Source organism: Zootoca vivipara, chromosome Z, assembly GCF_963506605.1.
Source record: "Zootoca vivipara chromosome Z, rZooViv1.1, whole genome shotgun sequence".
Taxonomy (NCBI): domain Eukaryota; kingdom Metazoa; phylum Chordata; class Lepidosauria; order Squamata; family Lacertidae; genus Zootoca; species Zootoca vivipara.
In genome coordinates, this window is record NC_083294.1 from 20,243,554 (window position 1) to 20,267,759 (window position 24,206).

Here is a 24,206-nt window from a genome sequence, read left to right on the forward strand (position 1 = left end):
GATTGTTGGCTGAATGTTTCAGGAATGTGACTCTTGCCAGAGAGGTTGTGAGGGGATGATCAGCAGGAAGCAGATTGAGGGTGTCCATGGTGGGCTCAGCTCATCAATCTTTTTGGCAATCTGGTGCAGGTCTGGGTGCTGTCTAGAAATGCAAAAAGGAATGAAGCTGTCTTAATAAGTTGTTTAACATTCTGGAAATCCACAGTGGGTGGGTGTACATGTAAATAGGGATGTGCAGGGCGTGGGAGCACCGTCCCCTGCTCATTCCCAACCTTTGCTTGGAATGGGCAGGGGGACAGACATTTTATTGATCATGGCTTTGTATGGTCTAGGTCTCATCCAGTTCTACAGTGAAATAGTGAGATCCTACGTTGAATCACCTACAGCAGGGGTCAGCAACCTTTTTCAGCCGTGGGCCAGTCCACCGTCCCTCATACCATGTGGTGGGCCAGACTATATGGGGGGGGGGTGAACGTGAACGAATTCCTATGCCCCACAAACAACCCAGAGATGCATTTTAAAAGGACACATTCTACTCATGTAAAACACGCTGATTCCCGGACCGTCCGCAGGCTGGATTGAGAAGGCGAATGGGCCGCATCCGGCCCCCGGGCCTTACGTTGCCTACCCCTGACCTACAGCATAACCTCATTTTTAAACTTGCTACTTTGATGTTTATACACACAGACACACACACTACATACCTGGATGAATGCTAATCACCAGTGACTAAGAACACACCCACATTCCAAAAAACCCAAATGTGTTGCCCGGCTGCAAAAATAGTGTTGAGGTCAACTTGAGATACCGTATTGGCCCGAATGTAAGCCACACCTTTAAAATTGGAGGGGAGGGGAAGAAAAAATACCTGAATATAAGCAACTCCATTCCTCGCTGCTCCTGGCTGCATAGCGGGGTGGGGGTGGGGAGAGAAAAATGTAAGTAAATACGGTATTAGTACTTAAGCGTGGCCAGCACCACTTTACGTGCTACGTACAAATAGAAATGTTGAACAGCGTGGAGACTAGTACTGTAGTCTGAAACAGCACGAAGATGACAATGCAGAGATGAGCGAGGTGGAACCCCCACTCGAGGCAATAGGTCACGCATTTTACAGAAGGAAAATTAGTTAATTTTTCTAAACAGATTTTACCCCAAATATATTACTCTAAAAACTTAACTGATTTAGGGCAGTGGAGGCTTGTTGTTATTTTAAATCCACATCACTTTATGGCACACACTTTCTGCTTATGATAGTAGGACCCAAAGTATATTTAGGAGATCGATCCTTATCATCCCACCCCTACACGTTTTGAAGAGAAAGGACCCAGCAAATGTTTTCAAAACAAAACTGTACTACACATTACCTGATGAGAGCTTGCATTTGCTGAATTGAGCTTGCGTGTCGAGGTCACAGGACATCCCCCCAATAATTCACACATCACACAGCAATTTAAGTTTAAGCTTTTTGGCATTATTTTGGCCACAACTTTATTTAAAATACAACCAAATGTGAGTGGTTGCTTAGGCACTGGTTCATCCATCTGTCCCCCGCCTTGGGACAGATCTGACATCCCTAGCCGTCTAGGGAAGTCAGTAGTTAAACACCCCCTGAGAGAGGATGGAGCCGTGTGTCAGGCCCTTCACCTCTCCCCGAATGTTCCCCGAGGCTCTTGCTCTTGCATGGCCCTAGCCCCTTGCAGTGGTACAGACGAGAGCCCGTCAAGTCCCAGGATTCCTTTAATGGAATACCCCTATAAGCAGCAGCAATTTTGAGGGGTAGGCCCAGCCTTTCCATACCCCTCCACCAACCAATTTTTTAACCAATGCCTAACCGCCAACCTTACAAGTTGTGACGATTTGCTACGCAGTAGGCAAAAACCAAATGGCAACAGCCAATCTGCCAAATAGACAAAATTCCTACCAGGCCCCTGCCCCAAAGCAGGTGACCCCATGACAGGCATAGCAATGTCAAAGCAAAAGGTCCTTAAAGAGGGTGGGCGAGCGGGAGATCCGTTGCACTGGCAAAAGTGAAAGTAAAAGCTGCCCACAAAGAATTTATACCCGCTATCGCTATCAATCATTAACTTGCAACATGACTTTTCCCCCAGCAACAAACTGTGCAATTACCCTGTGGCCATTTAGACCAGGCATCCCCAAACTGCGGCCCTCCAGATGTTTTGGTCTACAACTCCCATGATCCCTAGCTAACAGGACCAGTGGTCGGGGAAGATGGGAATTGTAGTCCAAAACATCTGGAGGGCCGAAGTTTGGGGGTGCCTGATTTAGACTAATCTGCCCAGCAACCCCAGGGGATGTCCTGTTAACCCTACCGCAACACGTGCTCTCAGTTAATAGAGAACCCGATTTAGCAGAGGAAAACTAGCCTATCAGTGCAAGGAAGGACAGCAGATGCTTCAAGCTGTGCTGTAGTATGTATCTAATCTATGTAGAGTAAAGCAAAGGAAATGGATATAGATAAGGCTTCCAACATGCGATTTGTGAAGGACAGATGTATACAGTAATAATAATAATAATAATAATAATAATAATAATAATAATAATAATACCCTGTTTCTCATATTTTAAGACATACCCATAAAATAAGCCATAGCAGGATTTTTAAGCATTCAAGGAATATAAGCCATACCCCGAAAATAAGACATAGTGATAGGCACAGCAGCAATGCCAGCCGTGGCAGGAGGAGGAGGAAAAAAATAAGACATCCCTTGAAAATAAGCCATAGTGTGTTTTTTGAGGAAAAAAATAAATATAAGACATGTCTTATAATATGAGAAACACGGTAATAATAATTTATTTATACCCCGCCCATCTGGCCGGGTTCCCCCAGCCATTCTGGGCGGCTTCCAACAAAACAGAAATTCTAAAACACAGAAATCCATCAAACATTAAAATACAGAAATCCATCACACATTAAAAGCTTCCCTAAACAGTAGGGAACAGTACTAAGATTTTAACTATATGCACTCAAAAACTTTTATTTGCGCAAATGTAATACAGAGAGCAAGTGCACAGAATGGGACTAGCCAAGGTGGTGCCTCCAACTGTTGGGACTCCAGCTTCCATCAGCCCTTGCCAGGGTGGTCTATGGACAGGGATGATGGTAAGAGGAAGACCACAGGTCATCCATCCAAGGCTTAGTGAGTCATGGGCCAGTGATACCATCTTTCTTCTAATCTCTTCTTTTCCAATGATGATTAGATGACAGCAGTCGAGGTAAGAAAAGTGAGCAAAGCTGCACGAGCAGGACTATAGCCCCAGGAAGCCTGACTGGTTTCTCTTTTATAAGAGCATTTTGCTTATAATTCTGAGCAAGTACATCCCCCTCTCCTTTTGCCTTTTCACATTCCCGACATTAGCCTCTCCCAACTTTGTGCTCTCCAGAGATTCAAACTAATCATCTCCAATGAACAAGGCCATAGTCCAAAAACACCTGGAGGGCACCATTTTGGAAAAGGCTGGCCTGCATGTCCCTGTCGATTATAGATTTCCTTTAAGACATTGAAAATAGCGGCTCCTTGGGGGCTAGGGGACACTTGGTGAGGACAGGGAACACAGGGTTTTTTGTTTGTTTGTTATTATGTCTTAACTTGTTGTCTTCACTTCGAAGAGGGTGGAAATGGCAGCTCTTAAAATTATATTGTCATGTGTTTCTAGGCAGCGGCTCTTTTCTAGGGGTACTCACAGGTACGCAGTACCAGCACCTCTTTAGTTGTTGTTAAAAAGTGGGGCACTTACTGCAACAACTTCATAGTGAGTACCAGCACCTCTTTTTCTAGGAAAGAAAGCACGGGTACTAGGCAAAACAATCTGCTATCTACAGGAAGTCTACTTTGGATTACTAGTTTTATAAACTGGGTTGCGCTGTAGTTCAGAAGCAGATTTTTTTGGAATGGGCATGCTATAGAACAAATTGCTTAAGAACCTAAAAAAGCCTTGCTGGATCAGGCCAAAGGCCCATCTAGTCCAGCTTGCTGTTCTCACGGTGCTCAAGCAGATGCCTCTATGAAACCTACAAGTGGGCCTGAGCACAAGAGCCCTCTCCCCACTTGTGATTCTCAGCAACAGATATGCACAGGCATATTGTCTCTGACAGTACAGGAAGAATATAGGAAAGCTAACCCTGGTATGAATCCATTTGGCACCCATTTATAGATACTAGTTAAGTGACGTGGTGCTTTGGGGTTGGCTTTTCATCCAGAAGGTAGAACATCTTCCTTTTTTCCTTGCTTCCCTTCCTTTTCTTTATACGGTATTGCAATGGGAAAGAATCCGAAAGTTCACAGGAGTGTTGCATTGTGCACTGTGGTGGTGGTGTGGTGCAAATTAAAGAATGTAATTTTGAATGGTGCTTAGCTAGGTGAGAGATTTCTGAACGGAAACAGATTGAATGAAACCGAAATGGGTCCCTTCAAATAAAAATCCACACACAATCAGTCTTGTAATGTTGTAATATAACATTTATAGAGCTGAAGGCACATTCTTGACAAGATTATAACTGTGGCATACCTGCCGAATGTAAAATATTATGCATTAAAAGCAAATATTGCACAAAGTTGTTGGTTTTTTTTGTTTTACAGAGCGTATCCTGAAAATCAAGACATTACATATAGTCATAGCAGGGACTTATGATTTTTTTCAGCTGAAAAAAAACAAACATTAAATGCAACCCAATGTGTACTCACAGTAGTACTTCGTAGAACCCATAATCAGAGTCCCAAGGAGATGAAAACATTTCTCGTTTCCTTAAAAATCCAGGGCAGATTTAGAGAGGATTGGGAAAGGCCACTCTTATCATCACAGGTGATCTACAAATCTGGGCTCACCCAAAACATTTTGAAGGCTCCCCCAAAATAATAATGGGTATTTGCACACTAAGCATGCTAGATTTGCTTACTGAGAAGTTGGGACCAGCGGTTGCAACAAACAAGTGAGCTGTTACGTAACTTGTAAAACAACCTTCGGTCAAGTTTTCAGAAACCCTGGACCTGTGTAAGCCACCAGTGAGCCACCTTTGTACTAAAACACCTACATTAAAAAAAAAAAAGCAGTGGGAAAATGCTATGTAAGATTCAACCATCTGCCCAGTTGCAGGGGTACACATACACACATCATGTGAGCATTGAACCACCAATGGAATTGCACTCACTGCATTTTGTACCTTGCCTCCTAGACCACTGGCCTTCAACTGGTAGGTTAGGACCTGTTAGTGGTTAGTGCCCAATCCAATAAGGGTTTCAACAGGAGCACTACCACCATGCAAAAAAATATGGCAAAAGATTAAGAAATGGATCCCCAAATTAATGTTTGGGTTAGAAGTCGGTCCTAGGTCTGAAAAGGTTGGCAAGCCCATCAATACTGCATATTTGCAGCAGATGGATATAAACCAGTGACATCACCAACCCAACTCTTATCTGAAAGCAGTTTTTCATTTTTTAAGAAAACAATTTTCCGTAATCTTACGGAAGCTGTACACCAGCTCCCTCGGCCAATAAAGTGAGATGAGCACTGCAACCCCAGAATCGTCCGTGACTGGACCTAATGATCAGGGGTCCCTTTACCTTTACCTAATTGCTTTTAACAGACACACCTAAAAAAAGAGAGAGATGGGTGTACATTTAACTGAATAAATGTACACGTAGTGCTTTAAACAACTAACAAGGTATGCATCCAACTTGGCAAAACAGGGAAGGAAGGACAAGACAGATAATTAAATCAGCATTCAGTTTGCCAGCCAGCCAAATGTGATTTAGAGGAAAGGGAAGCCCCGACTTGCATTTATGTCTGGATTTACTTTTTGGCTAGTAATTTAAATGAAGAAGACAGCAGAACATCTTGCCTAACAGTGGAGAAGAACAATAAATAAATCAAATTAAATGTAAATGCATAGCTTTTTCTGCAGCTTTTTAAAAATAGCTTTTTTGATATTTTAACACACACGAGTTAACATAAAACTGCCAATAAATGAAATGTGCTCAAGACAGGAAACAAATCTTATTTACACCCAGAGTATATTTTATCGGACTCACTCGCTAGATCATCACCTTGCCGTGGTGAGTGGGCTTGCACATTCCTATGACCCTTGTGAGAGAAGCTGTTGGAAGCCTTGTACTCTCAGTAGGGTCACCCAAGGCGGTAAGGTCAAAGGGGAGGAGCTGGACAAAGAATGACCCAAAGAACTCCTCAATGGCAGAACAGGCGGATGATAACAAGTGGCATGTTACAACGGCTGTGAAGGTGGATGAACGCTGCAGCAGATAAGAATCTATCAGTCATTGTGATGCTCATGCCATCGGAATAGCGCCTTACTGCAAATATTGTGCGTTGTTCAATGTGCACTGATCTATACACCTAAAATGAATTCACGCACAGGCATCTGTCAAAAACCAATTTCAAACCCAAAAAGTCCCAGGGTGATCGGCAAATGGTAACGGGGAGCCCCTAGTCATGAACCAGCACATGAGCAGTGGCTACAGATTCAGTTGAGCAACCCTAATTAGGATACACTCTGCTCACCCTGAAAAGGGGGAGAGGCTAGAAAAGGTGCCCTAGACATAGTCTACCCTCCTTTTTCCCTGACTGGATTATCGCACCCAATGGGGTCACCACCCAGAGGTCATAAAAGACAATTGAACTTTGGAAAATGGAATATATGGACTTTGTTGGATAACACAGATAATGAGCATCTCAAATGCAGAACTGCCATCATTGCAAGAGAGCTGCAACGTTTTAACATTGATATTGCAGCGCTTCAAGAGACTCGAAGAGCAGGCAAGGGACAACTGAAGGAAAAAAAGGAGGCTACACTTTCTTCTGGAAAGGTCTACCTGAACAAGATTGTTGAATACATGGAGTAGGCTTTGAAGTCAAAAAACGATCTTGTGAAGCTCCTGTAGAAGTCCCTACCGGCATTAATGAGCGACTTTCAACCCTTTGAAAAAAAACTCACCCAAAACCAACAGGCTACTGCTCTAAGCACTTATGCACCAACACTGGATGCTGATGAAGACATTAAAGAAAAATTTTACTCTCAGCTGGATACCGTCCTATCAGAGATGCCTAAGGAGGATAAAATTATCCTCCTGGGTGATTTTAATGTGAGAGTTGGGCAAGATTTCAATCTGTGGCCTGGGACTATTGGGAAAGAAGGAGCTGGCATCCGCAACCAGAACAGAATCTTACTTTTGACTATAAGTGCACTACACAACCTTGTTATTACTAACATGGCCGTGTATTGCACATATAATTGTTTTAAAAAAATCATGGAGGAACGCTTGGTCGAACCACTGGCCCTTCTAGACCAGTGGTGGCGAACCTATGGCATGCGTGCCAGAGAGGGCATGTGTGCCATCGCTCCAGCAGGGCTGGAGCTTCCATGCTGGGGGTGAGGGGAAGAAGGAGGAGGAGGAGGAGGAGGAGGAGGAGGAGGAGGAGAGGGCTTGCATGCAAGCAGGAGTGGAGGCGGGGATCTCTCAGAAGTGGAGCAGGCTTGGGGTGTGGGGGTGGTGGCGACATCACTTGCCTGCTCGCTTGCCACCCCGGCCCAGCCTTCCCTCACTCAGCACCCGGGGCACCAGAGCTGGAGGAGGGGGTGATAGCTGTTGTGGCAGCGGTGGAGAGACCCAGCGCTCGAGGGTGGCAAGTGTCTGCTTGCTTGCCACCCGGCCCAACTTCCCTCACTAGGAAAATGGAAGTGTGGCACTCAAAATGGAAGTTATACTCAGAACAGAGCATGTTCAGCTTCCGAAAAAAGTTCCAAAACCGGAACACTCATTTCCGGGTTTGAAGTGTTCAGGTTCCAAGTAATTCGAGAACTAAGCTGTTCGAAAACTGAGGTACCACTGTATTTATTTTTCCCAATTTGAACTGTATTAATCCCCCCGCCCCCGGTGGTGATTTTCTTGAGAAATCATTTTTTAAGAAAAATAGCACTGAGTTATACCATAAAATTATATATCAATGGAAAAAAAATTAATGAAGAATGTAATGCAATAACTTTTATGAAGGATTATTTATTACAACAGCAGTCATAAAGAAGAAACATGAAACACACAGAAAAAATGAGATATATAGGTTAAATTGCCATTCTGGCACTTTGTGATAAATAAGTGGGTTTTGGGTTGCAGTTTGGGCACTCGGTCTATAAAAGGTTCGCCATCATTGTCTTAGACTACGTAATTGTCCAAGCTGAAGATCACTGTGATGTGTTCCTTACCAGAGCTATGACAAGTTCCGACAACTGCTGGACAGAGCACCAATTAATAAGCTGCACGACGACTATTAAGATACCTCAATGCAGGCTTCAAGGAAGGAAACCAAGGTGCAAAGTGAACATTCAAGTCCTTCAAGATCCTATTAAGCGGGATTGCTTCCGAATGACTCTTAAGGACCATCTTTTTTCAGAGTTCCCTGATAACAACAAGGAACACTGGACCAAGCTTAAAACATCCATTATTGCACCCTGTGAACAAATTATTGGATACCAAACCAAGGGACACCAGGACTGGTTTGATGAGAATGACAGTGAGATTGAAGTCATGATTGACAAGAAAAGGAAGGCCTTTCAGATCTGGCAAAGAGATAGAAACTGCGCCACTAAGGAAAAAAAACCTATGCCAACGCTAAGGCTGGGGTTCAAAGAAGAACCAGAAAACTAAAAAAACACCTGGATAAAAAAAGCTCAAGAGATCCAGCACTTAGCTGACACTCATGATGCACAGAGTTTCTTTAAAGCCACAAACACTATCTATGGGCCAATAAATCATGGCATATGCCCCCTATGCTCAGCAGACACTAACACACTTCTAAAAGATAAAGAAGCTATTGCACTGCGCTGGAAAGAACATTACCAACATCTCCTTAACCACAGCTCCCCCATAGCTGCTGAGGTCCTCTCACAAATTCCACAAAAACAAATTAGAGATGAGCTTGCAGTATCTCCAAATCTGGGAGAGTCGTGTACAGCTACTAACCAAATGAAAAACAACGAAGCCAGCGGACCTGATGGGATACCTGCCAAAGTCTTCAAAGTGGGCAGAATTGAACGACTTCACAAGCTAATCAAAAAAATCTGGGAGAGAGGGGAGATCCCACTTATAAGCGCCATCTCCAACTCCTCGAAAGATTCCATCAACGGTGTCTCCAAAAAGTTTTACACATCACTTGGGAAGACAGGCAAACTAATGCCAGCGCACTGGAAGAAGCAATGATTCTTCAACATCAACTTTGTTGAACTGGTCATGTTTTGCAGATAGCTCATTATTGTCTTCCAAAGCAATTACTCTATTCCAAACTTAAAAATGGAAAGCATAATGTCGGTGGTCAACAAAAGAGGTTTAAAGATTCTCTCAAGGCAAATCTTTAAAAATGTAGTATAAACACCGACAACTGGGAAACACTGGCCTGCGAGCGCTCCTATTTGAGAACAGCCTTTACCAAAGGTTTCATGGACTTTGAAGATGCTCGAACTCAGGATGAAAGGGAAAAATGTGCTATGAGGAAGGCATGCTTGGCAAAGCCACACATTGATCAACTCCCACCCGAAAACCTATGTCCCCACTGTGGAAGGATGTGTGGATCCAGAATTGGCCTGCAGAGTCACTTTCAGACTCACTGTTAAAACTGTGTAAATTGAAGATAATCTTACTCGGCTACGAGTGATCGCCAAAGAAGAAAGAAGAAGACATTTTATCAGAACACTGTACAGTCAAGACAGTAAAGTATTTTTGGTTCTTTGAATTAAAGCCAAGTATAAGCTATTATTCACAAAGCATCAAGATGAACATTCAAAAAAAGTTTAGCAAATCACACATAGAAAGGGAAGACACACTGGGTGGGCTTCTGCATCAAGTATGTAATAGCAGTACATTTCAAACCACCATAGAATCATAGAATTGTAGAGTTGGAAGCGACCCCAAGGGACCCCCTACAATGTAGGTAAAAGCTAAACACTCGCTCTGCTGCTGAGGAAACCATGCCTTTGGGTCCTCTTTCATTTTTAAAAAAATTAGATTTTATTAAAGCTTTTTCATAATACTAGATAAAAGAAACTTTAAAAAAAAGCAGATGAAGAGAAAAGAAAGCAGAGTCCTCTGTCAAGGGCAGCTTGTAACCTTTGTCTCACATAGGAAGTAGTGAACCCTCCCAGCTCCCACCTGGGAGCTTTCCTTTCTTCTCCCAGTCTCTAACCCTGAGAGGTCTTCCTTTCCCTGCCTCTCACCCAGGATCCTTCCACCAATTATCCACTACCTTCGTGAGTATGTAATCCTTAGACCCCAATAATGTCCCAGAGCAAAGGAAACCAAAGGAAACCAAAAGAAGAAAAAGATGAAAGATAAAGACAGAGAAGAAAGAAGATAAAACACACCCTCTTTCAGATCTTTTCTGTAAGAAAGCCACTAAACTAAAATACAATATCCTATTTTTTGGCCACTAGCCCTTAAGAGGATAGAGAGGAAACCAAATCTAACAGCTGGCACTGAAACATTATGGATTCCACCTTCTATTTTCTGCCACAAGAGACACAGAGAAGACTGGAAGATTGTTATGACTTATGATCATGAATGGCAAATGCTAGTACAGTGGTACCTCGGTTTATGAACACAATTGGTTCCGGAAGTCTGTTCATAAACTGAAGCGTTCAGAAACTGAAGTGAACTTTCCCATTGAAAGTAATGGAAAGTGGATTAATCTGTTCGAGACGGTCCGCAGAGTACTCAACCTGAAGCGTTCATAAACTGAAGCGAACTTTCCCATTGAAAGTAATGGAAAGTGGATTAATCCGTTCCAGATGGGTCCGCGGAGTACTCAAAATGAAGCGTACTTAACCCGAACCATGGGTGTAATTGGTTCCGGAAGTCTGTTCATAAACTGAAGGGTTCATAAACGGAAGTGAACTTTCCCATTGAAAGTAATGGAAAGTGAATTAATCCGTTCCAGATGGGTCCGCGGCGTTCGTAAACCAAAAATTCGTAAACCGAGGTGTTCATAAACCGAGGTTCCACTGTAGCTTGTCTCCTGCCAAAAGATAGCACCTACTCCCACAACCTATCTTGTGAATGATCAAAGCAATGTGACAGCTGAAATCCTGTAAATGTTTCATCAAAACATGTCACAAATATTTTTGGAAAGGGGCAAGTGCAGATTTGTTCAGCCTCAAAAAACAAAAAACATCCACCATCAACTAAGTGATACAGACCCGACTGTGTGGTCCTCCACACCAATTCTCTGGTTTCTCCCTAGCTAGAATTTGACTTAGATATCAACCCTTTCAATACAAGCCTTGACATATAACCCTTGCTCCAAAGGAAGAAAACTGTAATACTTCCAGAACAGGCATAAGCAAACTGGGCCCTCCAGATGTTTTGGGACTACAACTCCCATCATTCCTAGCTAACAGGAACAGTGGTCAGGGATGATGGGAGTTGTAGTCCCAAAACATCTGGAGGGCCCAGTTTGCCTATGTATGCCTGTTCTAGAATAATACCAGTTATCAGGTAACGAACAGGAACTAAACTGAGCTATCATATGGGTCAGATTTTCTTGAGGTGGCAGGACAGGAAATTAATGGCTCTTCACTGCAGGCTTAACGGGCAATGAAACTACAGAGCAAGTAAAGTGGATATTTATTCAGGCAAGTAAAGGCTCACAGATTGGCATGCCATTAAAAATTTTAAAATATCTGTTTCTCAGAGGGAAGCCATCACCAGCTCTGCTTGAATAGCCTGATTCCATCAGAAAGAAATATTTCAAGCATGCTTTGTGTAAATTACAAGGGAGGGGAGAATATAACTTCAAGGGCAGAACTGTGAGATGCAGAAAAATAAATTTCCAAGATTTCTGTTTCACACAGATCAAACATCAAAAGCTGTTTTCTTTAACACCCCCCAATACCCTTCCATAATTATTACTATTTTGAAACACAACATGATTGTGAAAATATTTCATTGAGCTTTCCAGCCACTATTGGGTTAGTCAATATGGTGTTCTATGGTCAGTTAAGCTGCAGTCTTACAAACATTTCTAGTTTAAAGATGTTTAAAGCACACCATTTACTTAGTTCCAAATACACATATTTTTTCACCACTCTTGCCAGTGGTGTTTGATGGCCAGCACAGGACCCCACACTGGCATCTAACATGCCAGAGGAAAGGAAGAGGCCCTTGGCCCTTGCTTTTCCTTTGTAGGCAGCCCCACTCCCTTTTTTGGAAAACCCAGTCTCTTGAGCCAAACTGAGGCTACAGAGGATGAGTGGCCACATAACTGCCAAGCACAAAGGGCTGGTGCGGGCTGGCAAAGTCCATGATTCCTGAATGTGGGACAGACCTGCACAGGATGTGTGCCAGAGAGGGTCAGGATTCTGAGTCATATGATGACTTACTCCCTGGCAGTGGACTTTCCCTGATATACTTTCTGCACTCTTATTATCCCATCATGACTTGGGGTGAGAGTGAAACAGCTGCAGTTTGGCTTCATTTCCCCCCTAAGTATGGCTTTAGGAATGGGATTAATGATGACTAAAACTTGTGCATTAATGCCCCTGCAGGTCAAGAACAAGAGCCCTGGTGTTTTCTGAAACGTGGTCCTCTCTCTCGCTATTTTAAACACCATAAAAATGCCTCTATTATCAGGTTAAAGGACTCTACAATGTATGTCTCCAACCGCTGTTCAAACATCAACAAGGCAATATTCACTGCCAAGGGTTACAATCTAAGACCTGCTGAACTGTTAAACATGGTGAGAAACCTGGGCAAACCTAGCGCCAATCTCTCTCTATAAGTTAAATAATATAGCAAATGTATTTTAAACTCTGTGGTGTAGGGAGACAAAACAATAGCTTCCCATCAATGCAGAACCCGCATTTTGGCTTAGTACTGCCTTCCCAACCCTTATGCCCTCAAGAGGTTCTGAACTGCAAAACTCCCGACAGACCCAATCCAGCATAGCTGTAACTGTAGGGGTAGCATTGTGACAACCATGACAATTTTTAGCTGAGCAAAATGGAAAATAAATGAAAAGTTCCAAGACGAAATAAATAAATAAAGAATGCTCAGGAGCCTTTAAAAAAAACCTAAACAAAAAAAAAACATACTCAGAATGCAAGAAGGGGAGCTCCCTGAAGCGCTGGAGGAAAACACCTCTTTTAAAACTCTGCAGTCTCAAACATCTACCTACTCACCAGCATACATCTCAGATCATAGAATCACAGAATTGGAAGGAACCGTGAAGGACACCTAGTCCAACCTGCTGCAATGCAGGAATATTTTTGCCCAACATGGGGCTTGAACCCATGACCCTGAGATTAAGAGTCTCCTGCTCTGCCGACTGAGCCACTCCATCTTTATGAAGTTACAAAGACATAGACCTCTGAGTAATGAAAAACATCACAAGGCATGGCCCTGACTCCTCAATTCTTTGTGTGGCAGTGGCTGTGGCAAGAGTGGAGCTCCTCTATACACTTGAAAGCACCGTTCTCACTAGTAGCTTCGGGTGAGTGCACTAAATTGTCTATAGCTCTGCAGCTGGGATGGGGAGGAGAAACAAATAACAGAAATTGTTTCATTTTTTTTTTCAAATCATGGGAAAAACCTGTGTTGCAATGTTTTCTGAAAAATGCCATTTTACACATAGCAAATTAGGAAGAAATTATGAAGACAACTGTTACAAAATAAGGCACATCTGTGTTTCAAAAAAAGAAAGGGAAAAAGAAGTCATGGTTTCTATCCTTACTTGTTCACGTTCTATAAAAATGTTGCATTGCATGCAAAGACATGGCCTAGAAACCATGTGCTGGTGACTGCCCTTTCATGATCCCAGCAGCTCAGCAGTCTCTTGTTCTGCACTGCCTTCCAGTGCATACTGTGGCTTGTGAGTGTTGATTTTGGATAAGCTCTGGCTTGCTAATACTGGCAAAGCACTGCAGAAACTGCCAACCTCTTGAGTTAGAAGTGATTTTGGGGGGGATAGGGATGGAATTGCCCTGGTCAACTGAGCAATTCAAACCCAATTCAAAATGATTGGAAACACAGTGCAGCTGGTCAAGCTCCAGAATAGATCAGTGCATGAAGAGAGACCAAGTCCAGTTCTCAGCAAAAAAAAATCTTTCAGAGAGTTGTGTCGTCTTCCTCCCGGGAATCTACAACTAGAAGGGAGTGCTTGTCTGGCTCACTGAGGACTATGCTGCTGAGGGACCGCTTGTCAGAGAAGAGGGAGTTTAAGGAAGCTCGGCTGTAAGTGACAATTCGGTCCATGAGGTTCAGCTTTGGGGATCTTGGTCCAGTTTCATCAATTCCAATGTGGACACTGATTTCGGAAGGGCTCTTCTGCCTCATCTGGCCATGGGTACGCCGTTCATATTTCTCACAGGTAGGTTTCTTATAGCTAAAGGGAAGAGAAAATGCACAAAAATTAGCTCTGCATCAGTTTGAAACAGGGTTGCAATTTAATCATTCAGTTAATAATTATAAAAGCTTGTAGTCTGGACTCTGGATGAGAACCTAGAGGCTGAGAGGGAGGCTGTGTCAGAAGGAAGATGAATTGCTATTGATTTTTATATATTTGTAACTTTGTATTAATATAAAAAAATTATATGTAACTGTGTGTTTCTGTAATATTTTGTTTTACGTTGTTTTTTTAAATACCCCTCTTAAAGAGATTTTTAAAAAATATATTAAGAGGTACAGAAATTAAATAATCAATAATCAAATCAAACTGTGCCAATTTCCTCCCCTGACTGGCTCCAGAGGTGCCCAGCTACAATATCATCCATAACCAGAACAGACCAGTCTGAGAAGACAGAGTTCTCTATGTTGCCTGCAATGTCTTTTTGCAAAGCGAGGAATTCCTAACTGGGATGGAAGTGTGGATATAAAGTCTCCTCCCCTTAAAATGCTGCCACGGGGCTGAGGACAAAGTGGGAATGTGAAAACCATGGTAGTCCAGCAACTAACAGTATTTGTTAGTCTGGATAGACAATTTCAATTTGATCCCCAGTTTAACCAAGGATCAAATCAGTAATTAGGCTAATGAGCTCAATCGGCAAAAACTGCAAAAACTGACATGCTCTATATAGAGTTGTGATGAGGCTGAATGAGACATGCAATGCATTAAAAGTACATTATTTAAAGCTCACTGCATTAAACAGCTGTTTATGGGGCAGGGGATCCTTCTGGAAAACTGCAGGCACAGGTAAGTCCTACCTGAATTTTGAAAAGTTAGGACAGAGCCTAGCTTGCTGGTTATCCTCTTTGGAAGAGCAAATTATTTTTCTCAAAATGCAAACATGGACTTCACAAGCAAGTCATGAAAGTAAGAATGAGGAATGAGAAGCTTGAGGATACTGTACTTACAATTTTAGCAGCAGAGAAGACAACACAACAGAGACTGAAGAGGCAGCCATTGCTGCAGAGCCCATCCAAGGCTGCAGAACCAAACCAACTGGAAGGAAGACGCCTGGGGAGGGAAATTGGAAATAACTCTAGGGGATGTTAAAGAACAAAGTCACAAACATGATTCTGAAATCTATTTTAAAAAATCAAAGCATGTTAAATTAGTGTGTATGTAGGTGGGAAAATCTTGCTTAAGGCCCTCTTCTGAAGTACAGCTTACTCAAATAACTTTGGTTTATGGGGCAGCATGCAAATGCCAAAAATTAATCAAGAAAGTAAGTAAATCTAATCCAGTTTGTTCAGCCCAGACACTGAGGTCCAGTTCTGAGGGCCTTCTGGCAGTTCCCTCATTGCGAGATGTGAAGCTACAGGGAACCAGGCAGAGGGCCTTCTCGGTAATGGCGCTTTCCCCGTGGAACACTCCCCACATCAGTTGTCAAGGAGATAAACAACTATACAACTTTCAATAGATCTCTGAAGGCAGCCCTGTATCAATAAGTTTTTAATGTCTGAGATGTCATTATTTTTTTAACGTTCTGTTGGAAGCTGCTCAGAGTGGCAGGGGGAATCCCAGTCAGATAGGTGGGGTATGTAAATAATAATAATAATAATAATAATAATAATAATAATAATAATCAACTGGAAAAGCTTCCCTTTTTTCTACCCACTATAATTTGCATGAACATTTAAGAATGAGTTTGGGTATCAGTTGCAACCCTTAACACTCTTTTTTTCTGTGCAACATATTTATATCAACTGCAGCTTTCTTCCTTTCCTCACACACAAATTTCTCCTACATAAGGAATTGTTAATTGATATATACTTGCAATTAATGTTCCATGGAAGGAAAAAAAAAGCAATATTATACACATTGTCAAAGTCAAGAATCATCACATACCAGCAGCTACAGGAACTCCGACAAGATTGTAAATGAGAGCAAAGACAAAGTTGATTCGTATCCTTTTAACAGTCTTCCGTGATAAATCTATGCTTGCCACCACATCCAGCAAATCATTCTGCCAAGTAAGAATTAACAAGACTAGTTACATTGATGGCACAATTTGTTTTACATTGAATTAAGGGTCTTCACTCCATCCAATCACTTACCCTAATCAAAACCACATCTGCTGCCTCAATGGCCACATCTGTGCCTGTGCCAATGGCAATTCCAACATCAGCCATGGCAAGAGCAGGGGAATCATTGATCCCATCCCCCACCATTGCTACCCGTTTCCCTTCTTCCTGCAGTTGCTTTACTTTGGCAACCTTGTGGGAGGGAAGGACTTCAGCAAACACTTTAGTGATGCCAACCTGAAAAAGAAAAGGAAGTTCAAAATCACACCAGAAGATTCCTCAGACACAAAAAAAGTACAGCTGGTAGGAACAACGAGTTCTGTGAAACTACGAGATTCTCATCTTCGAAAAGCATTCCCCCAACAATGAGTGGCATTGCTTAGGTTGGAATATCAAAGCATTATTTAACTCAGTACATCTCAAGCGATCTGATGCTGTAGACCAGCAACCCCTGCCTCCAAATGTTCTAGGGACCAGTAGCATATCTGAGTCCCTGAAGTATCCCACCCAACCTGAGCAGTGGTGGAGTCACCAGAGACTGGCAGCTGGTGGGCTCTCAGAACCTGTCTGTGGACCACCACTTTGAGTAGCACTGATTTAACTGATGCTCCAATGACTGAATAAGTAATCTATTGCATTTTAAAAAATTGAAGGGGGGAACCTTTGGACCTTGTAGGCATTATGAAAATTGCCTGAAGCAAGGCAAGCCAACATATGGAGCAGCTTACCTGAGAGGCAATAGACCTGGCTGTTTTGCTGTTATCACCAGTCATCAGAACAACTTCTAAACCCATAGCCTTCAAAGTACGGACTGCCAGCTCTGCTTCAGGTTTCACCGTATCAGCAATAGCTACCAAGCCACAGAGTTCTCCTAGACAGACATGAATATGTTTCCATTAATCCTCTTTGTTTTCTGAAGAGCACAGAAAGACTATATTTTCCTTCACCCCCTTTCTCCTTCCACCCATGGGGCATTGCACAAATTTAAAGACGAGCTGTTCTTCTCACTTTCTAAGGCAGTGATACTGGCTTCCTGGGGGGAAAGCTTCCAGAAAGTTTCCCAAAGCCCTAGAACTACTGGGATTTAGCTTGTCTTACATGTAGAACACAAAACTTTAAAAGTATGCCAAATTATATGCCCTCCTTCCTTTTCTCTCTCCCTCCAGATCTCAAATAATATTTCTAATAGCCAAAACTATCTGAATCAAGGTTCTGTGGAAATCAATAATGTGGCCTAAATGTTAAATGCAAATGCATTTACTGGCAAGCTTTACTTGGAAAGCATTTTAATGGAAGTAATTGTAAATACACGCAGGTCCTGCTATGCAAACATAATCTGTTTCTGTGAAACAGTTTGTAAGGCGGGTGCTCACATAGTAAGCCCCATTCCTTCCTGGGGAGAAAACCACAACATGCCCCAAAATTGTTTAAATAAAACCCAGTAAAACCATTAACACCATTACTATAATGAATAAAATCACAAATACTGCTACAATTAAACTATGTACCTGTATTTATTCAACAAGAAAGCAACGAAACACAAGCCAAACACAGTTTTGTGGCACAAAGGGTTGACAAGGAAGGAAGGGAATGTGGATAAGTCAATTGAAAATACTTATTTACATTGCTTAATGTTTAAAGGAAAATGACACTGCATAGGATTACTGTACAGTACTGCTTTGTGTTTATATTTATTATAAGAATAGTAAACAGGGAAAAAGAAGTTAAGAACAATGAAGTTAAGAACAAAGAACAAAGAAGTTAAGAATAATCCTGCAGCTTGACAGGATTTATAGCCACACATTAGATTATCTATTAATATTATGAAACAATTCATTCTGAGAACTGGAATATTTTATATAGAAAAATATAGCAGACTTTAAGAACATAAGAACCTGCTGGATCAGAGCAATGGCACATCTAGTTTAGCATCCTGTTATCATATTCTGCTCTCATGGTTAGTAGCCTTTTGATACCTGTCTCCTCCACAAATTTGTCTAATTCTCTCTTAGAGCTCTCTTTTATCTGTCTTGAAAATATTTTGCTCCTTATTGCTTGAAGTACAACTTTTTCAGTCACTGTTTACTCCTCAGCTGCATTCTTCCCTGCCTTTTCAGTGTATCACACATAAAATCCAATCCTAATCCTCATTATCAAGCTTACCATCCACAGCCACAAGAACAGCAGTGCGACCTCGACGTTCGTGCTCAATCATGGCATTATCAACTTCATTTCTGACAAGCAGACCATTTCTCGACATCCACTCCCGGTTTCCAATTAGAATAGAATACTTTTGGGAACCCCAAGTAGCTGAAAGGAAAATATTACTGCAATTTCTGAGAAACAGGTGACCTGTTAATTACACACTACTGCTGATGCATGCTAGGTTTGCAAGAGCACTTACTCATGGCTATTCACAAACATTTATTCACTAGGGACCTATGGCTAGGGATCACAGGTGTGTGGTCACAACTACCCAGATTATGCACTTGTGCAACAGTGTGCTTACAGCTGAGCTACGTGAGCAACATAGTCACATGGTACAACTCTAGTTGGGACTGTATTACTTCAAGTTGAAGGTTGGGGAAATTGCATGTTTGAAGGTGCTCCCAATGTAGTCGAGTCTAGTTTTAATCCTGACAAAAGCTTACTTTGGGGTGGGGAGGGAGAGAGATTCAGATACACATCCATCCTGATCTCCAGTAAGAGATTATTCAGTCCAGCGAGAACTGCAACACATTTTTCTCCCACTTGGAATGACTTGCAATACTTTAAATTGATAAAATAAGGGAAATAGTTGACAAAAAAAAACTAAAAGAGAGTGAGAGATGCTGCTCTGGGTAGGAAAATATACCCTGTGTCCCCTATTTTAAGATGTAGTCATAAAATAAGCCATAGCAGGATTTTTAAGCATTCAAGGAATATAAGCCATACTAAACTATGCCTCCACTGAGTTTTGGGCTAGCATATACCCAATTTCACTCTCCGCCTCATGCAAAGATAGACAACTGAAAGCTTTCACTTTCGATGCCAAATAAAAGGCAGTTTCCCAATACAGCTGAACTCAAGAAACCAGTTTATAGGAAACCAAAAGCTGGCACTTTCAGTTTGCTTAAAGGAGGGAAAGAGGTAGTGTATGCACTCAAGACTTGCTTCATCTCATGAAGTAAGTTACATTGGAAGTGGATCAGAATCAAGGGCGTACCCACCATGCGGCAAGTTAGGGCAGCTGCCCTACTCTAGAAGCAGGGCTGGTGGGCAGAGGCGGAGCACAGCCCGGCGGAGCGCGAGTTCGCCATTCCCGCCGCACCGCGCCGCACCCTCCCTCCAGCTCCCCGGCGCGCCCTCAGGCAAGGCCAAGCGCGGCGGGGAACCAGGGAGCGCGGCGCGGTGGGCGGGAATGCCGAACGCGCGCTCCGCTGGGCTGGGCTCCGCCTCCGCCCACCAGCCCTGCTGCTAGGGAGGGGCACAGCCCGGCGGAGCGCGAGTTCGCCGTTCCCACCCACTTTGTGGCCCCTCCCCTTCCGTGCCTTGGCCCCTCCCCTTGCCCCCCCCTAGTTTTGATCCTGGGTACGCCCATGATCAGAATAAAGAAGATCAAGAGCAAATTGCACCCAGTTCCCCTCAGAGCTTTTACAAGGCACTGCTGGCACAATTTAAAACTACTGGGCTGGTATTTTACTTTTTAAAAAGCATAGGAGACATCAAATCCCACCCTCAGTGAAAGAGAAAGGCTGATGCACCTTTAGCAACAGATGCCAAAACAAGGCTTCTGCTTACATGAGGCACATTTTACAGATTCATCTCAACTTACCTGGCAACTGCTCATCAATAATCAAGGCGGGATGCATAATTTCCTCAATCTTCTCATCCATTTTCACAAGGGCTGAATTCCTGACATTGTTTTCTTCCATGGTCTCACTCCTGCTGCACAGCAGGGCTTCAATATTGGTGACTTTACAGCTAATGCCACAGCCAGGGACTACTTGAAAATCAGTACAAGTTCCAAGGGTGTCTGTGTCCAATTCCTAAAGAAAATATATAATCGGATAGTGCTTGGGATTTGGTAAATGTATACTAGACTTTAAAAGTCATTCTGCAAAAGCATACAGTATACACATCCAAGATTGTAATGCGAGAAACTGAGCCTTCAGAGTCATTGGCCCAGTCCTGTGGAACACCCTGCCACTAGGGATTCAGCAGGTGTCATCTGTGCCAACTTTTAAATGTGTACTGAAAACTTTTCTGTTCCGCCTATGAAGGCAATAATGAGTATACCCTCACAATGGCCTATTGATACTTGTATTTAATTTCTTTTTGCTTTTAACTAGTTTTTAACTTTTTTGTTTTTATTGTGTTTAATGTTTTTAAATTGTTGTAACCTGCTGTGATATATCTTTATGATGCAGTGGTATATCAACATTTGTATAAAATAATACACAGTAGGTTGAGGGAACAAAAGCACAAAGGAGCTTAAGACTAAAGAGGTGCTAAGAATAATCACATATTTGTAAGACCTGTAAATAATGAGGCTCTTCAGAAAGCCAAGTGAGGTTCATTAATTTCAATGGGTTTTCTCTTACGTTATATACCACCCCATAGATTTCTAGACACTTCAGAAGTATGTATACAGAGCTGTATTAATTATAATTATTTAAATATAATTCACTATGTAAAATTAACCAGTTACTAAAAATATACTCTAGAAAATGTTATTGTGGTGCCCATTGGCTTACACTGTTATCCCACCCTTGTTCCAAGCAGCTCAGGGTGGCATACATGATTCTCTCTCCACCCCCACCCTCCCCATTTGATGTCATCCTGATAACCATCCTATGAGGCAGATAAAGCTAAAACAGAGCAATTGGCTCAAGGTAACCAAGTGAGCTTCATGTGTTAGTGGATATTTGAACCTGGGTGGCCCCATCCCAGTATGACATGCTGAGAGAGACTGTAGGTGCACATCCCTCTGCTGGTCAGAATATTGCAGCTGTTCCTTTACTTCAGAGCATGCTATGAGCTCAAAATCCTATACTCATGAATTCTCGCTCCAGAGAGAAATCTGATGACAAAGAGAGCTTTACCATGTCACAACATTTCCAGATACCGTAAGGTGTGAATATGTAGCAAATGCATTTATTTCACTGCATGGCAGAACAGTTCAGACATGGCTGTATGTCCCCCACAATTAAGCTGGTGCTTGGCAGATAGTTAAGAGGGTGAATCAAGAAATCTCTGTATTTGCTCCTCTACCTGTTTGCAGTATCTGGTAATAGCTGCTCCCAGGGGGTGCTCACTGTTGCTCTCAGCGGTTCCCACTAGTGCCAAAATCTTATTGCGTGGCATCCGGTTACTCTCCACTAGGATCTTCACTTGCATCACCACTGGAGTTCCATGAGTGATGGTCCCTGTCTTATCAAATACCACAACCTTAACCTGCAAAAAGAATGCAAACCACATTAGGAATCAAGTGCTTTCTGTTTCTTTCTTTCTTTCTTTCTTTCTTTCTTTCTTTCTTTCTTTCTTTCTTTCTTTCGTTCATTTGTTCATTCTTTCAGACTAAAGTCATACAAGCTTTGGAGAAAGATGAAGTTAGCCAGATCCTTTTTAGAAACATGACAGTTTGTGGTCAAAATTTAAAGGAAAGTCTGATTTCTTACCTTGTGAGCCATCTCTAGAGGTTCTCCACCTTTGATCAAGATGCCATTTTGTGCTCCTACACCAGTACCCACCATCACAGCTGTTGGGGTTGCTAGCCCCAAAGAACAAGGGCAAGCAATACAAAGCACTGTAATGGAGGCTTGGAAAGCAAAGCGGATTATCACTTCATCTTTGGAAATGCTCTTATTGTACCCCTATTGACAAACAAAAAATTAGTTGCTTAGGTATGAACAAGGGTTGCTCACAAGAAAAATACAGCTTATTCTAAGGCAACTTTGACCACTCACCAAATGGCTCACAAATGTATTTAGGGCTTAATTAGAAGTATGGTGCTGACCTACAAAATTGTGTGGCCTGGGCCCCACATATCTATGGGACCACCTCCACTTCAAGGCCAACCTAAATCAATGTATTTCTAGGTTTCAAGGCTGGGCACTCTCAGTGGTTGGACCTCAACTTGGGAATTTCCTTCTGTGTTTCACTTGACACTTAACGAGGCATGAATCTGGGTGTACTTCCATAAGCTACACAAGAAGCATTTATTGAAATTGTATAGTGACGCACCTGGAGTCCTTGGGAAGAGGTAGATTATAAGTACAATTAAATAAAATTTCAAGGTTTAAAATTCTAAAAAGTTATAATTGCCTCTGCAAACCTACATTTGCCCCTCGGTGTTCATATAAATCATGTAATTAAATCCATTACCCTTTTTAAGGCTAGTAATTCCCGATCATGTCCTCATTAAAAACTGCGTGTAAACAGATTGGTCAATTGATAAGCACATCAAGAATACCCACAAATGTTCCCACCCTACTTCCATGCTTGAAGGGAAAGGGGGCTGCTTGTATTCACTGGACATGCTTCCAAAAGCAGCACTGGGAGAGGGAAGTGTTACTCCTTCCAAGGACTCCTCTTTGAGGCAGCCCCATACACTTTAGTGCTAAGCAGGAGTGACCTCTCTCTCCATTGGCCAACAGGAAGGGAGATCAATCCAGCTTGATTTGGGTGCATGAGAGCTCCCTGCAAGAAACTCTTTCTACCTCACCCAACATGCTCAATTTGGCTGGGCTTTGGTGTCCTGGCTTCAAAGCACCAAATCACCTGGCATCATTTATGACATCTCCTGACTGACAGGTGGATGGCCCTGCAAGGCAAATCTTTATAAGGATCTGGTCTGCTGAACCAATAAGATTCCCCAGCCCTGCATTACTTGTAAGCCCTTCCAAAGACAATGTAGGGAGTGTTAACAGCATTAAAGGGTTGAAACCTGGAAGTGAAACAAATTTTCCCCAAAGAGGGTACCAGACTTACAAGAAAATAGGTTTCCACAATTTCAAAATCAACAAATCCGATCACTATCCAGGCAAAAAGTGTAAGCACAGAAACACCAACAATAAATGGAACGAAGTAGCCGCTAAGTTTGTCTGCAAACTGCTGAATTGGAGCCTAAAGCACAGAGAGAGAAAAAGAAAATAAATTCTAGCCATCTTCTCTGAGGCTTGAGGTTGTCTCGGAGACTGTCTACACCAGGGATGTCCAACAGGCCAATCTACTGGTTGATCCCCAGGAGGTTTTGGTAGATCACAGACGATCACTGGCTCCTTCATCCAGCCCCACCCCCACCCTCTAGATTGCTAGAATGGAAGAAGGAGCTCTTGCTGCGAGGCTGACTGTTTCATTAGTGATCTCCCCCCCCCAAATGGGACTTCCCTCCCTTAAAAAAGCTCAACAACTCTGACCTGAACACCACATCATGTGAGTAGATTACAGTCTTTTGGAAGATGGCCAACCCTGGTCTACACATTTGCCTAAGTAGCAAATTCACTCTGAGTAACAGGCAGTTTCCCATCACTGGAACTTTTGAACTGGTGTCTTTTTCTGCAGTCCTAACAATACATCTTTTTTGCAATGCTTTGCTTGAATAGCTTCCAAATTACACAAAATGATTTGTTTTACAGTCTGCTTACCAACTGCCGTGATCAGAGAATATGAAACCTATAAGGATGGGAATTTTAAGTTGCCTCCCTGCTGAAGACCAATTTGGTACACTAAGTAAGCATGTAA

At 42.5% G+C, this 24,206-nt stretch overlaps 1 protein-coding gene across 1 annotated transcript in view; it reads right to left on the reverse strand.

Annotated features, from left to right (window-relative positions):
• Nucleotides 1–5,054: 5,054 nt before the first annotated feature.
• The window catches only part of ATP7A (ATPase copper transporting alpha), a 47,885-nt gene continuing 28,733 nt past the window's right edge, over nt 5,055–24,206 (reverse strand). The window contains exons 14-23 of the mRNA XM_035113566.2: nt 23,454–23,588; nt 22,142–22,336; nt 21,735–21,917; nt 20,296–20,509; nt 18,645–18,791; nt 17,210–17,352; nt 16,515–16,718; nt 16,306–16,423; nt 15,369–15,471; nt 5,055–14,400 (exon numbers count right to left, since the gene is read on the reverse strand). Of these exons, the coding sequence (XP_034969457.1) occupies nt 14,124–14,400; nt 15,369–15,471; nt 16,306–16,423; nt 16,515–16,718; nt 17,210–17,352; nt 18,645–18,791; nt 20,296–20,509; nt 21,735–21,917; nt 22,142–22,336; nt 23,454–23,588 (1,719 nt within the window). The 3' untranslated portion in view covers nt 5,055–14,123. The remainder of the gene's footprint in view (nt 14,401–15,368; nt 15,472–16,305; nt 16,424–16,514; nt 16,719–17,209; nt 17,353–18,644; nt 18,792–20,295; nt 20,510–21,734; nt 21,918–22,141; nt 22,337–23,453; nt 23,589–24,206) is intronic.